Here is a 16,498-nt window from a genome sequence, read left to right as displayed (position 1 = left end):
CTAAATATAACATTAATTTGCCATTAATCGCAAGTTAACTCAGCTTTTAATAGTGTTGTAATGTTGAGCATGACTTACAGGACTGAGGTACCAATACTGGTCGTTGTGAAGCTGCTTTTTTTTAAAAGATTGTACAGATAGAACTGACTGACTCAAAACATATATTTGTTTAAAAGCCTTAACTCCCACTCAGAGAAAACACTCAACAGATGGTCAAAAGAAGTTTTACAGTTAGCATGAAAAGGACACCTTACCTTTTCATCAGGTATGGACTGACGGACATTCTCCAGGTAGGCACTGATGTTTTCCACATTGGTAAAGCGCAGCAGGATTTTGGCAAAATCCTCCTCACTGATGGTGGTCATGCCTTTAGAGTAGGTGAGGAACTCAATTTCCAGCACCTCTGTCTGAAGGTTGTCCATAAACCTGACCACCATAAAACAGAAATATTAGCCATTAATAATATTCCTTCGACAAACAGACCCTCACTTACTGTTACCTGTAAAAGTCATCAAAGGTCAGCTCTGCCTTCCCCTTCTTGCCAAAGAAATGGACCAACAGAGTGGTGTCAATGGTTATACTTTCATCTGCTCGCTAAGGGATAGTCAGACGAGAACATGAATTCAGCTCAAAGACATAAAATAACATCAGACGCCATGTTTTGTTTGGAGAAGAAGCCAGGAGGTAGACTGTTCCATCATCATTCGAACACACAACTGCTGAGCCGAGCAAGCCGGAAGCAGGTGCAACATGTGCAGAACACACGAGTGACCAGCGACTCAGACATTCAACACTCAGCAGCTGTCACATCCTCACATCAATCCAGAAGGTAGACAGAACACTTAAATAAAGCAGATTTTTTGTTACAGACCCCTTTGTACATTCAGATTGATTTGGGTTTAAACACAGAAAACCTTAAAGATTCCTCCCCAGTAGAAGATGGGAGTGACCATCATTCGCTTGAAAAAGTTGTTATTAGCCAGTTATTAGTCATTATAAACTAAACATACTAGAAACTAGTGATGAGTCGATGAGGTATCATGAAACAGTATTGCAGGGCTGATGAAACAGTGTCCTGATTTTCTGAGGGCACTAGGTGGCACTCTTGGTTAAGAAATAATGTGTTTCAGTGTCACAATGTGTGTCAGTAAGTCCAAACATTTTACAGCAGACAGTGCCGTCTGGTGGCCTCTAAAAATCAGAACACTGTTTCATGAAACCTCATCAGCCCTTCAATGTGTGTCATGAAAGCTCAAAGACCCATCACTACTAGAATCCAAACCTTCCAGACTGATGAGAGCTGATGCTATAGCAGAGGAATACAATGAGAAATTAAAGCTTTCCCATCCAGCAGTGAACATTGAACCAAGTGACAAGTGCGGACGAAGGAGGGAGAAGTTGAGGAGATAAATACAGTCGGTAAGAAAGAAAGGGTAAGACGTTGAAAAGCTTGGTCTGAAAGCCAATGGCCAAGATGTCACATGCGTATTTCTAGCAGTGCCATACCAGACTAAACACCTAAAAAGAACATCGAAAACAGCAGTGCTGGACAAAACCCGCATGACCAATGCAGAGAATCTGAGCCGATTCCACCTTTTTCTGTCAGCAAATAAGAGTGAGAGTTTCCTCTGGAAGGATATGTCTTGGTTAAAATGTTTTAATTGCCTTTCCTGTGTGTCATGACTAAATTACATCCTCATGTGAATATATTTAACTCAATGCCTATGCTATAATCTTTCTAATCCATCACAAAAACCCGCCGTAGGACACATTTTGAAACCCCACTCAAGTCCGGATCCTCAGTTGATAGATTTTGGACAGTCATGGCATGCATGCTTCAGTTATTGGTTCAGAAAAAGGTGACAAGATCAGCCAAGCAATCCCTGAGACCCTGAACTAACAGGCAGTCAGAGAACCCTAAGGCCCCCAATACGCGCTGCCATGCCCGACCCAGGCGACCCCCAATCCTGCCCAGTCCACAGCCATGCTAGTAAATGCAGAGATGAGATTGGGGGAATCTCGTTTCCTTGGAGCCTTTGAAAAGGAAACATTTATGCCATGTCCATCATCAATGCTGTCATCAAAATGCTACTGAGGCTGCTACCTCCAGGGTAAAATCCTAAAATCCAATGCCAGTAGAGAAGACAATGTCACACAAGGTAAGTAATATTTTTTTATGTATTTTGCTTCCATCTCAAAACAAGTGCATGAGTGAAGGAAAGCTGCGGTCATAGGGAGATGAAGCTTTGAGAATACATGAGTAGGCATTAACTCTGTAACGCGTTCTAGAGCCCATTGCACCTGTGAAACAAATTCAATAACGCTGTCCATATTTTTGATAAAGGTGCAACTCGAACCACTACTGCTTCTTGAACCTGCTGCTGCATGTTTAGGTATTTACCTGTAAAGAATGCACTTCTATTTTTTTTTTTTCAGAAATACATATTCTATTCATTGTTGTTTTGTTACTGTGTCCCTGTCTTCGGTGAAACCGAGGAAACAGATCAGCACAGCGATAGTTCCCAATGAGAGTCTGCCTAACCTGGAGCAGACCTGATAGCTAATGGTAACACGCTGATCATTCCTGGAAGTGTGGAAGCACCAGAGTGAGCTCATCACGGCGATGATGGCATGACGGTGACCGTGCCCACAGGGTATGACTTGACACCTGGTGGAGTCTTCTGGAGCTTTTTCAGACTTTGATCATGACACTGATGGCAAAAACAGTAATTACTGATGTAACACTAAACGTCTTGCCTGGCCTCCCCATCGGTGACTAATGGAAGCAGAGATTATTGGCAGTCAAATAACGCCACGGTCACTCAATCAAGCCTCCCCAGATGAGGAGAAGATCCCTTTATTTCCTAAAACTGTCTTTGGTGTTAATCTCCCCTTCGCTCACGTATTATTTCCTCTTTCATCTACCTGTGTCGCGAACCTGTTTCTCCTAGCACTGTCCGTCATTACCTCCTTCACCAGACAAACACAGAGGTGATGAACCCTTTCATTCATGCGCTCGCCCTCCTCCCCCCTCCCCTGCCTGTCAGTCAGACCCTCCTCACCAGACAAAAGCAGAGAGGTAACATGGTGACTAATCTGTTGAGTAAACACATATTTCTTTAAATACGAGCCGCTACTCCTTTCATGCCTTAATGTGCTTCCCGAACCTCTTTTGTTCCCTCCCACTTTGTAGCCTGACATTTGTTTTCCCCTCACCCATGTCACCTACTCCAGACCTCTCCCGCCTTTCTTTAGTCATTAAGGGTTCTAACACTTCCCTTTCTTTACACATGTTGTCTCACACTAGAGCGCCATCTCATTTTCACTGGCGTTTATTTAAATAGACATAACTCTTCAAACACGTTCATCCGGCTGATTCCTGACTTGATCACGTCTAACTACTTCATTTCATTAATCTCTTGTGACTCGGACATCCCACCAGATCAAAAGGCCCCAGCGTGTAAATAAAAGGTCAGGCCCATTACCTCCCACTGTCATTACCTGCAGCTCAGTTTCCGCTGCCACCACAGCCAGCAGCTTGTCATTAGTCTTCTCGTCTGCCTTACCTGGTATTAATCATTACAAACAACCCCTGGTAATATTTCGGGACGTATAGTTTGGGTGTTGTCTTTTAATGTGACTGGAGTTGTTCTCAATCAATTCAGCTTCAACTCAGCATTATCTGACACAAAAGCTACGACACAACACAGGCACAATAACACAGACCAAAGCACACATGACCAAAACAGAAAAGGTGAAATACATAAGATAAAAATATATATTTTAAAATGATGACTGCCACGGATAATAATGTTTTTAAGCAATAAAGATTGTTCTTTGAAGAACAACCATGAGCAAAATCACACTATCACCTCCTTGGAAAAATAACTTCTGTAAAGACGCATAAGATGTTTGCGGGAGAAAACACAACCTTAAGTAAAAGACAAAATGAGGAGCACCTAACTACTGGGACTGAGCAATGCATGTCATACTGCATCTTCAGAAGCACATACATTAACATGGTTACTATTGGAAATAAATATGATTATAAATAATAGATGGGAAATGGATTCTTCTGATTCTAAAGGATTTTTATAATATATTTATGAGCACACTGACAATGACTAATTGCGTCTCTACTGTACCTTAAGGAGACGGGTTTGATTCTGAAACTGCTGTTTAGTTGACTTTTATGGCAGGTATATAGCAGAATTCTAAAGTTGCCATTACAACAGAGTTCATGTCAGTCAGCGACAGTCAGCGAGAGCGTTAGAGTATCAAATCCTCTGTAAAACTAACAGCAACATTAATATTGCCTGACTTAAAAATAGAGCTGGGATGCAGGAAACAGATGATGGGAAACAGAAAAGCATGACAAATGGAGAAGTAGAAATGATCTGTGTACCTCGGCCAGGTCAGAAAACAGAACCTGGCTGGCGCCTCGCCTCAGAACGTCCCAGTAACTCCGTGCCACAAACTCCTGACTGTCTTTTTTAAGCACCTGTAGAAGCGGTCAAGCAGGTCAGGGGTCAGTGCGCTTGCACTGCTCAACAATCACTCTGCCGTTGCTTGTGAAATAGTTATAATTAATCATAACAAAACTGCAGGATTTAGAAAACATAAATACAGGAAGTAAACATAAAGATGAGATTCCAAATTCTGGTATAAAAAGGGAGGTTTATCTCTGAATATGGATGGGAAATCCGGTATCTTGACCGTACTGCATAATTTAAAAATAATTAAATAATCAAAAAAACATTTTTTTAATCATGTTCAACTACATTTAGGGCTCCTGACGACCCACTAGCACCGTCTGACAAGGGAGGGGAGCAGCCATTTTATCATGACCTGCCCTGCTTCACTGTGTCAAAGCTCCTATTCATCTCATCTCTGACAAAAAAGGTGGACACGTGTGCGCCAGGAGGAAATGGTCTGGCTAAAATGAACTACTGAATCACTTCACTTGATGCTTTAAAAATGGAACAGTCACCTGGTGTGAAGTAGAAGTATATAACTGAAGGATAAATAAGTTATATAGGATAAAGCTATAATAAACATATGCATGGACTGAATATTAGCGATCTCAATTATTTTTGGTATTTCAAAGTCATCTTTACACATCATCCCCGCTTCTATTAACTTCACAATTTCTAAGCCAGCGCTGACTTTAGGCGTAGAAATCATGTGTCCTCTAATGACCCCTCTACCCTACCCCCGCCAACAAAATAGTCAATAGCTTCAAACTGTAGTGACTTAAGTCATTTTAAATCACATCACTCTCTTTTAAAAGAGTTCATCTCGAGTGACCCCTTAAATCTATGGCTCCTCTTCTGCCAGCCTTCCATCTATTCAGCCCGCTGTCCTCAATCCTCCACCAATCAATCACTCAGCCAGGCTGGCAGATGGACTCCCTGACTTGAGCCGCCATCCCTTTCTGCCATCCATCTCAGCATCGATCTGAGAGGACGAGCCATCAGGCACAAAATTGGAGACCAGGGATCACCAGAGATGCAAAAGCTGGACATTAAACATTTCAATTATCTAAAGCCTGTATGAAATAAGAAGTAAGTCAATATTTCTCCATAATGTTTGTGTCTACATATGTTTTATTAAGTACAAATCTATTGTTTAATAAGTTAAACTTTTAATACCTGAAAAAAGCTACTAAATCTCTAAAAAAATCTCTTCTCGCACATTAAAAAAAAATCCAATCAGCCTTCTGCCACTACAAGCACGAAAAAACAGAGGGGTGACAGTTTTGGATACATACGCTGTTTATGGGAGCAACCTGATATCCATACAGCTGCATACTCTAACAGAGAAAGACATGAGCAAGAGACAGAGCAAGGAAGAGCATGCAGTGACAGAGAGGGGAATAAGAAGGTAGAAGACATGTTAGTGGGTGCAAGGCTAGAGGCTGCAGATACACTCTGTAGTTGGATGTCATTTTCAATGCAATTGTGACCACACAAAATCAGAGTGTGAGTCACAATGACTCGGTGCAAATATTAATAAATAACACTGCTGTATCATTTAATTCCTGCATCACCAGTTTTACACCTTGATGCCTGAATTTCTTTTCAGCTGACATCAGCTGCTTCAAAGTCACATTTTAAGATGTCAATGTGCATCAAAGGTTCCTCGAGTACAGTGTAGTTATTTTGAGAATATGAAACAATTCACTGCCAATTGGGTACCATCCATTCAAAGATGCGTGTTTGAAGTTCGCAAGTTACTCGTAACAAACACTTTAACATCTTTGGTGAGTAAACTAAAGTGAAACAGGTAAAATTAGAAGCATTGAAAATGAAGATCTGGATAACAGTTTCTCCAAAAATGACATGTAATTCATTGTAAATGTTCAGATATGTAGTCACCCGATTCAAAAAATGCAGCATGCATACTGGTACGGTTTAGGGATCATTTGTTAGAATACATTTGAATGATGATGTGTCATTTTAAATACATCCACATGACCAGGTAAAAAAAGAGAACACTTTGACGTACATCATTGAGATACACACACTACTGGCTCTGGATGTATTAAAATGCCCTGTATGTGTCCAAAAAGGAAAATAGTCCACGTGTAATAATATTTTACACATTTACATGGAAATAATTACTGCAGTTAAAGCTTGATAACCTTTCAGCTGTTGCTGTGTTATTCTGATGAACTGTCACAATGTACTTCACCCCTCTCTTGCTCACACACACACATACACACACACACACACAGAAGCACAGCTTGTTATCCTCTTCCTTACCAACTGTGCAGATTTCTCAGCGTCACCTTTTCTCCCCTTCTTCTCATTTTTCTTCCTGAAAATCTCCTGAAGCTGGAACAAGAATACACCCAAAGTTGATGGGGTGACCGTTTTAATATTTTAAATGATAAATATAAAAGTTAATATATAAATATATGAATTATATACACATAATATACAAGTAATAAATAATGTTATAGGACACATCGGAAATTACGAGAGCATTTCATAAACAACGTAGTGTCCATTAAAATATATATTTTTAACACTCTACGTCAATTTCATGATGAAGTTTTACTTCAATTCAGGCACCTAGGTCCAACAAATACTAGTGTCAAATGTAATTTTATTTGCAAATTAGAAAGGACTTCCAGGGTACATCCTGATTATCATTAGAATTAAAAAAAAAGAAAAAAAAAACGAAATTCACTTCTGTATTACTAACAAACACAAACAAGGTAAAATGAAATCAAAAACAAAATCTATATATAAAAAATAAAATGCTGATTTTGAGTGAAACCATACTCGCCAACAAAGCTCACAACGTGATTTGATTTTTCAGTATGAATATGCGCAAACTTGAACACCAAATTCATAGAAGGATTTGTGTGGATGAACTGCATGCTTTTTTCCACATTCACAACTTACCACTAAGAACTCCCTCTTGTCCACCATCTGGTTACCGTCCGCATCAAACATATTGAAAGCAATCTTGAAGCCAGCATGGGGTTCTGTGTAGCACAGAGGAGAGGACATGGAGCCAGTGAGTGTGTATCTGTGTGTAAGGTCATTAGTCCAAAAATAGCCCAGGACACAAAAAGATGAACAGAACACAAATTGGGTATATTATAAATCAAGATCAAACACACAGTTTTGCTCACAAATGTCTTAAGCCATATTTAATTTTCTATTAAGGGAACAATAAAGCTCACTACAGGAAGTAAGAGAGGATAAGATAGTCCTTTATTCATCCCACAATAGGGAAATCAAACGTGTGTAAGTGAAAGACTGGACTCACTGGTCAGGATGCAGAGCAGGAACAGGTACTCTGTGTATGAGATGATGCCTGGTAACACAGAGTTAAAGAGAAGGTCACATCCAACATACACACACTGTGTTTACAGATGTTCAAAGAGCATGGGCCTCCAGAGAGAAGCACACACATGCACACACACACCAGTGCTCATAGCAACACACATAATCCTTCCTTTCAAGAAGATAGCATCTTAAAATGTGTCTCCTCAAGCTGAGCTGCCAACAGCCGTTTGGCCACACACCGTTTCTCTGCACCCTAAGTGTCCAAAGTAAGGCTGATAGGTGTCTGTGTGTGCTCATGCTTTTGTGTGTGTCTGTGTTTGGATAAGCATGTGAAAAATGTTTTAGGAGGTGATCCTTTCTTGCCTCAGGCCCATTTAGGAATCTTTTTCGCTTTCTGTCTGATCGCTTAGATAGTTCAGGGTGACTCGCTTGAGTGTTACGGCAGACTGGTTTCCAGCTTGTGTGGAAATGTGAGTGTGTGAAGGTAAACATGACACCAGCGAATATCTGAATGAGGCTTGTATTTCCTTGCGTTTGAAAAGAGTTGGTTTGGAGCGAGAATTCTCCATGATCAGATTCTTGGGAACCATTTTAACCAATGAACCATCTAATTTGACCTCAAAACATTTGACAGACAACCATTTTACTTAGAACCGCGTGAAATGTAAACCATAAGTCTTCGCGGTTTTGAATAACTAATCAATCATTATTTCTACCTTGTATACCACTTATTTGTCCATTATATTTTTTTATTTATATTTATTGCACAATTTAGCAAACCACACAATTATTGACACTTTAATTCTGAAATGCACAGCATGTAAAAAGCTGCCCTCTTTTCAGTAGCTTTTCATTTTTACCTCAAGTCTGGTGAGTAGGGAAGGTGATACTCTACAAACACAAAAGGCACACATGCGGGAAGAATCACACTTCTGTTTTCATGGCAGGGGAACTGAGGACGGACTCCACACCGGATTAGATATATTTCAACCCAATTTGTTACATTGTGAGGCCGATTTTGAGTGAGTGCAAGTATTCTTCATTTGCACCACAGGGACTCACCACCAGGCTGTGTGATTCCCATGTTACAATCCCCAGAAACAAATGCTTTCAGTAGGCTGGAATGAATGAATTAAACAAATCCTGCACTCTGTTGGTACTTCATTTTTATTATACAGTCAGGTCAGGTAACTAAATGGATGAGTGAACCGTTTTGCTCAAAGGAACAGCTACAGTGAACCACCAGGGATCGGGCATCGATTGTCGATAATGCAGTAGCTGAACCTGCCACTATATCTGGACTAAGCAACAATCACTCGTCCATTTTCTCAACGCTGCTCATGTAATTATTTGAGTTGTACTCTCACAGAACAATACAGAGAGGTGAGGTTTATTTTTAGTTCAGCAGGTTCAGCAGGTTGCATGGCTGTAGGAAGGACAACATGGTTCCAGACCCGGATTAGAGACACCTGGAGTGTCACACACTAATGCACACATGCTTGCATTTCAGTGATACAGTAGTAGGCAAACTATAAAATGGATATCAGAAGCGGATTAACATCTTTCACTCATCCATTTAGTTACAATGCTCATTTCTACTTGAACATAGTACAGAGTGTACCAGTGTCTGTGACCAATTACAGATGGATACAACTGGTCATTGACACCGGGGAAATTCAAATAGCTGATTTTGCCACTAGCCCTCTAGAAAAAAAGTAGCAGTTTGGGTAAAGACTTGGGGTGGTGCTCCTCCAGGTTCGAAACTGGCACCCTCAAACAATGTCTCCTGGCATACATGGTACTTCGTGATCTTGTGAGATTTGAATCATGGTGCCATACTTTCTGCACTGAGTCAAGGTACTTGTTTGTATACACCACGCAACAACAATGACAGCCAATGATCGCTCAACCATCCTCCTTGAATCAAAATGCTGAGGGATGGTGAGCATTTCAGTGAACTGAAAAGGTCAATGTGTCAACATGCAACATGAAAGGCAAACTTTGGTGTTAACATTACATGAAAAAGTCAATTTAACAGGCGTCAATATGTGACACCTAAGGAACTGTTTCTCACGAAAGTTCCACCAACGCTGTCAACTATGACTGGATCAACACCCTTTTTAGTTGAAAATGGTGCTGTAGTTCAAAGCTAGCTTGACAGCGACATATGCAGAGGGGTTTTAATCTATACAAACAGGCGAGTCTTGAAAATAATAAATAAAAAACGGAACCATTGTCTTTCGTATAAATATTGTCACTGATAGTTTCTTGTAAAAAAAATATTTTAGGCACTTTTATCGAGCTGATTTTCTGAGAATTAACACATTTAATTAATTGGATTGAATTACGCATTTAATTTGGTACGTGCATGTGTTGGTGTCTACCTTGTTCTCTCAGGTTGCGAAACAGTTTGGATGAACCCCTCCATACTGGTGGTGTGTCTGACAGAATCTTCTCCAGCTCCTACAAAAGCGCCAAGAGAGAAACTGAAAAACGGTCTTAGAAGAGACTTAATGTTAACTCAAACTCGTGCTTTATTATATAAACAGGTACACAGAACTTTAGTTTATTGAGTAGAAATAAAGGCATCACTTCAGGTTGAAAGTGTAGATGTGGTATCCATCTCAACTTTTGTTAACTATGAGCAACAACTTAAAGAGGAAAAAAAAACATTGGACTTGGTCTCACCTGTTTGGTCAAGGACCTCCATGGCCGCTTGTCTGCCAGTGAGAGGGCCAAAGAAGAGAGAAAAAGAAGGGTAAGAGTAGAGGAGTGTTTGGGTGGGCTCAGATAGATAGCATCTGTATGATCTAGAGATGTCTCTTAATGTGTTTAGTACAGTCTCATCACGCACAGACACTGGCTGTGTATACACTGTCATCATCACAGAACCATTTGTACTGTCTAAAGTGCAGCGTGCTTGTCTTTGTAGTACATGGAATGTCCCCATAAAAGCACATACAACTTTTGTTCTGTTTTATACAACAAAGTTCACCTAATTCAACTTCAAAGGGGGCATTAGAGGCAGTCGGCTGCAGAGAGGTTACGTGCTGCTGTATCGTGTGTCAGCAGAGATGTAAACACAGTACAGGTGCACACTTTGCACGCAACAGAATCCTGATGAAACAACAGATTTGTTTCATTGGAATCCCGTTTCTAGAACGTTGACTGGGTCCTTTTATACAAGTCAATCTTCAGACCCATGGAATGTAGATAGTTTGAGGAGCGTTTATGTGAGTCTGACTAACATGAACCTCAGTCTAAACAATAGCCGTACCATCAGCTTTGAGGACGACTGGTCGCACTTCATCCATGACTAAAGTCAGAGGTTATTAACAATAACAATGCTGCACTATAAATTAAAAACTCAGCAAAAATCTGCAGTGAGAACATTTGACAAAATGTAATTGTTTTTCCTTCCAGAAATCGGATTAATCTCACTGTTTGTGAATGTAACTGAAGCATTGAATGTGAGAAATGGAATCTCTGAACAAAAGAGGAAGTGGAAGATTTATCTTCATTTTTTAGGCATCTATTGCCAACCTTTTAATAATCTTTTCTTGATATTGTCTTTATTAAAAGTAGTGCTAGTGGTGTACTATGATTTACAGCTCATGGCGTAGCAGCTCTTGCTGCAGCCTCACAGCAAGAAGGTCACTGGTTTGACTCCAGCTTGAAGCGACTCACAGCTTAGAGTGAGCCTGTTTCCTTTTTGTGTGGAGTTTTCTCCCTGTTGTTGTGTGAGTTACCACCAACAGTCCAAAAACAAACACATGCCAATTGTCGACTCTATATCTTATGTGTGTAAATGTTGTTGTAAAAAATGTTTATGCTGTATATGTTCTGCCACAGGTTGGAAACGTGTTCAGGGTGTCTACTGCCTCTCGCCCAAGTGCCCAATCTGTAACACTGGCATCTGCCACTTAAAACATTTTATCAGCTGCACTTACTTCTGGGTTCACTCATGGTGACAGACTCAATGAAGTTTTGTGGAGTCATGTACAGCTGTCCATCATACTCCACAGAGCTGAACATACGGAAGCGATGCTCATGGGACGACATGTAAACATCTCCATCCTCAAAGTCAAATGCTCGTGCCTGAAAAATAAACAGTATGGGTTGGTTGGAAAGACTATAAACGCATTTAGATAAGCTGCATGGTTTGAATTCTGTTGAAGGAACAATATTCATTACAATATTTATTACATTTTTGACAAGATATTAGAGGGCAAATTTAACATTACACAGTATTGCACAAATTCAGCACTCATCCGTGGGTGCAACAGCAAACACAGTTTACTCCCTTATCTATTTTCAGATCATTTGGCATGGAGCCTTGGAATTTCCACATAACCGTTATTTGGGTTTTAAATCCCTCAACACTACCCAAACTCCAAAACATCAGCAGTACTTAGGAGCTGCACTTCTCTGTCTCCAACTCATGCACTTCTGTAATGACATCTATATATAAAACAAGGAGGCTGAACCTCTGATGCAGAACAATCACACTTTCAGAAGAAAGTCTGACACTTGTGGCTTCCTCACTCACGAATGAACCAAGTTAACCTGAGTTAACTACCACATGTACATATCACAGGGGAAATATATGGTATGACTGAAAATAAAAGTACAGATGTCTTTTTTTTAGAGTCCACACAATGAGCTTTCCTGGCCCATTTCTCCTCTTCATCTTACTTTGTCTCTTAATTATTGCAGTGGGTTTTACTTTTTAGATCCTAGTATTCTAGTAGTCCTCTTTACAAATCTTCAATGATGCGGCGCACAAAATAATCTTTTGTTATTTCTTGCGCTCCTCACAGAGACCACACCCCTGTGTAACCCCAGAAAACTGGATCAAACACTAACGTGTACACAATTTCATTTAATCTTTTGCATTCATACTGAAACACTGAAAAAACATTTTTTTTGTACAAAATGGGCTCATAAAAGTCTAAAACAGCTTTTATATATTTGCTTTTCTTGGACGCTTGTGCGCACAACCATCCATCGCTACAATAAAAATCACTGCACATTACTTGATACATGAATCTTTTTTCCCTGGGAATAAGGGGGAAACACAAACTGAAAACTGTTTGAACTGTGGGAACAAGCAAAACTTTGATGAAAATGATGCAGTCTAGTTGACAGGACTTGATGGTTTAACTATTTAAATATTGCACGGACATCAATGACATTATCATATAACGCCCAGACAAAAATGCATATTGAAGTTTGCATAATTTCAGTGACAACAAAACAAAAAAGTGCTAGATTTTGTAGTATTAAAGACACCTGGAGTGTCACACACATTGACTTTTCCGGCAATTTAAATTGTTTTTGATTGTTTGTCAAAATGTCAACGTATTGCTTTTGCTTGAAAAAGGTTTATATCTAAAGTTTTACATTAGCTTCGCTTAAAAAGTTCCATTTCCATTGAGGCCATAACTTAAGTGGGTCAAGCATCCATTCCACAAGCAAAGGCCGGGCAGCAATTTCGCAGGCATAAAGAAGTGATTTGGGACTTAAAAGCAGAATGACGGACGGTGTCAGTCTGAGGTTTCAGCACCAGTGAGGCCGGAAAGCGCCTGTCGTTCATCAGCAGGCTGAAATACAGTGAGGCAACTGTTTCCACTGGGTGTGCAGGGCATGAGTGACACGCTCTCTCCACCAGAGGAAAATATTTCAGCAAGCCACGAATGAAGAAAAATGTACACGCCTAGTCGGTCGTCAAACCGGACATTAATCCATGCAAACAAGAGCAAACGTACAGGTTTCGAGGTTGCACTTTCACCGTGACAATGTGAGAACTTGTAGATACGGTCGGCTTCACATCTTCTGTGTTTCCATTATTTTTGCTGGCTCACCTTCTCTTTGGCTTCAACCGTCGCTATGGACGGTAGCAAGCTGCTGATGCGCTCCCCCATCATCATCACCCTCCTGCGTCTATGGCTCGGTGCATCGTAGTGGTAAAAAGCCATGACGCCTCCGGCAGCCAAACACATCCCCACAGCCAAGCACTTCCGTGCCCTTCTTCCAGGGAGCGCCTGGACAGCGTTTCTAGTCGCAGGGAGGAGATGGATTTTGGCTGCCAGCGCTGCCACTCTCCGGAGCGCGGCCATTGCTGCTGTTGGTGGTGACGCCGCTGTGCTGCTGTGATTACTAACTTTGTGGACAGAGGACAAGTATCGCGAGTCCTCGCGAGATTTGAGATAAACGTTGGCTACGACAAGCATTACCTTCATATGGACATTAAAAAAAACCTCACGAAAATACAACTATGAAAGTACCCATAAAATACAATACATTTAAAAATGTGGAACGGGAGCAACTAATCATTAGATTTGTTACCATGCCACGTTTCACCTATTCTGTTGCATGTGCAAAGGCTGAATTGTTTTATTATTCTATCTCTTACACAGAGACGTCTGTCATCCTTATGCCAATCTGTGAAGGAGCAATCTTTGTTCCTGACCTCTGGATAACGATTGGAAATGCCTGGAAAATATGCCAATTTACAAGCCTGAACCTCATTTACCTCTGCATGAGACAAAAACTAGGCTAAGTCAAGAGGCTAGGTCAAGTCTAAAAAGAGGCTAAGTCAAGTCTAAAGGCTTAGTTCAAGCCAAAATTAAATTGAATTGAAGGATATATACTACTACAATTATTATTATTATTATTATTATTATTATTATTATTATTATTATTATTATTATTGGTCATGGAAAACTATCGATAATGTTGAATAATAACAAAATCCTTGACAATATCTTGCCAAATAATTAAATAAGACATATTAATATTAAAATCAACACACTAATACAATTACATTTCTTTGAACACAAAATGCTAGTAATATGAGATTATAATAAATAATCTAATCTCTTTAAGGGATATTTCATTCATTCATTCATAACTTCAAAACAAGACAAATGTACAATTCATCAAGATTTGAAAGCCAATGGGCGATCAGATTTTAGGAACAAAGCAGAAGGTGGAGGGCAGGTATCAAACAAATATCAAAGCTAAACTCTCCATTTAAGTCTTTGCTGGTGGAGCTGATGTTCACCTGATGGGGCTTTTTGGCTGACTTTGATGGAGAGAGAATAAAGCCACACACTTCAGCCTCTCACCTGTTCACACATGAAACAAAGATCATTGCCCCATCACCCCTGCATAATGTCATCAATGAAAACAGTCACCTTTGTAAGGAAATCTTTGATATCTGAAATAAAGATCATATTAATTGCCGGTATCATATTTGCAATTCGATAGAAGAAGAAGCACATGATGATCGATGTCATCATGTCTTTTTTTCGGCTTTCGGTAAAATAGCCCTAGTGGATTTTCAGACCCCCTGGAGTTCTTTCCTGAAAGAAAGTTATTATTTCATGTTGTTTACTGACAACATGAAATAATAAGCTCTAGGCTACTTTTTCAGTTATTCCATTATCCAGGCATTCGATTAGTAATTTCTTTGTGTGTGTGTTTGTGTGGGTGGTTGCAGGGTGCAATGGGGAGGGGAAGGGCATTACCCTGGGGGCTTCCTCCACCTCCTCCTCTGTCACGGTGGCGACATGGTTGGCTTCACCCATGTCATACACAAAGCAGTAACTGCTATAGCTGAAAAATAATGTGTGATGAGTTTACACTAGAAGTGTTAGGAAAGGCATCACGTGGTCAGGTATATAGATTTTATTTCATCTGGATTTGATGATCAGATTTGTATGACTATTTTACCCTTTGAAAAAGTTCCTTTCTTGGTCATAAACAGTGATGAATCCTGCGTATAGGAGCATGCCTCAGACATATGCCTCCTTACTCCTTCCACACACTGAGTGTACAATTCAAACCCCCAGCATCCTACTTCCCTTCAAGAAATACCAACATGAGAACAAAACAACCTGCTTAGTGACCACACACAAACGCACACATCTGCAGCTTCAAGTCATTTATCAATGGGACTCCCAGGGGAGGAGGCAGCTGCGTGTGCTGTGGCGTGTGTGTGTATGTGTGTGCACGCCTGCGTCTGTATAGCTGCCAAAATCAATGTCATATAGGTTGAGACTTGGTCTCCGTTCAGAGGGGAAAGCCTGTCGACAGAAACGATGCAGGCTGGATGTCAGTGGGGATGTTATGTGCTAAGTGTTGACAAACCATTGCAGTCATCAGATAGATCACCACTAACTGACATTTCCCATGAATTAGCATACATCACTATTGCTTTTATAAAGTGGCTCCAAATACAGATAGAAAAGCTGCTTATAGATTTTTACACACACAAAATAGAAACTTCTCTCTGTACCAGCTAAGATCAATCTGAACATGCTGAAATACTACAATGATTAACACAGATAAAACCTTCCCCTATTTCATGTATAGTCACAAGAGAGAGTCACGGTGTGATGTCATTTCCTGTTCCTCACAAAACCAGGTAGTTTGACAGGAAGCAGTATAGTTTTAAAGGTGAATTGTTTGGTATCTGCTTTCACTAGCAGAAGAAGACATTATTACATGCTACATAAATCAGCATTATCAAATCAATTTCTTGCCATTTGCTTTGAACTTGTGGACTTCCATGTACGAAGATTGTTTAAGTCCATCTGATAGACAGTTGTTTGAGTATAACTTCTCAGATAAGAAAATCAAACTATAACAAAAAATAAATAAATAAAGTCATATTAGTACCGGTCACAAGT

At 40.1% G+C, this 16,498-nt stretch overlaps 1 protein-coding gene across 8 annotated transcripts in view; it reads right to left on the bottom strand.

Annotated features, from left to right (window-relative positions):
- Positions 1-16,498, bottom strand: part of LOC128755026 (calcium uptake protein 3, mitochondrial-like) — a 41,533-nt gene that overhangs the window by 3,800 nt on the left and 21,235 nt on the right. Inside the window, exons 1-11 of one of the 8 annotated variants that reach the window (XM_053858167.1) lie at positions 13,667-14,018; positions 11,753-11,900; positions 10,491-10,522; positions 10,187-10,265; positions 7,783-7,830; positions 7,413-7,495; positions 6,765-6,836; positions 5,771-5,812; positions 4,406-4,501; positions 500-594; positions 255-426 (exon numbers count right to left, since the gene is read on the bottom strand). In XM_053858167.1, coding sequence (XP_053714142.1) covers positions 255-426; positions 500-594; positions 4,406-4,501; positions 5,771-5,812; positions 6,765-6,836; positions 7,413-7,495; positions 7,783-7,830; positions 10,187-10,265; positions 10,491-10,522; positions 11,753-11,900; positions 13,667-13,921 — 1,122 coding nt within the window. In that variant the 5' untranslated portion in view covers positions 13,922-14,018. Of the gene's footprint in view, positions 1-254; positions 427-499; positions 595-4,405; positions 4,502-5,770; positions 5,813-6,764; positions 6,837-7,412; positions 7,496-7,782; positions 7,831-10,186; positions 10,266-10,490; positions 10,523-11,752; positions 11,901-13,666; positions 14,020-16,498 lie in introns of those variants that run through there. The other 7 variants (XM_053858169.1, XM_053858168.1, XM_053858174.1 and 4 more) reach the window with 7 other exon arrangements.

The sequence above is a fragment of the Synchiropus splendidus genome, chromosome 2 (assembly GCF_027744825.2).
Source record: "Synchiropus splendidus isolate RoL2022-P1 chromosome 2, RoL_Sspl_1.0, whole genome shotgun sequence".
NCBI classification, from domain to species: domain Eukaryota; kingdom Metazoa; phylum Chordata; class Actinopteri; order Syngnathiformes; family Callionymidae; genus Synchiropus; species Synchiropus splendidus.
This window is presented reverse-complemented; position numbering and strand designations above follow the sequence as displayed.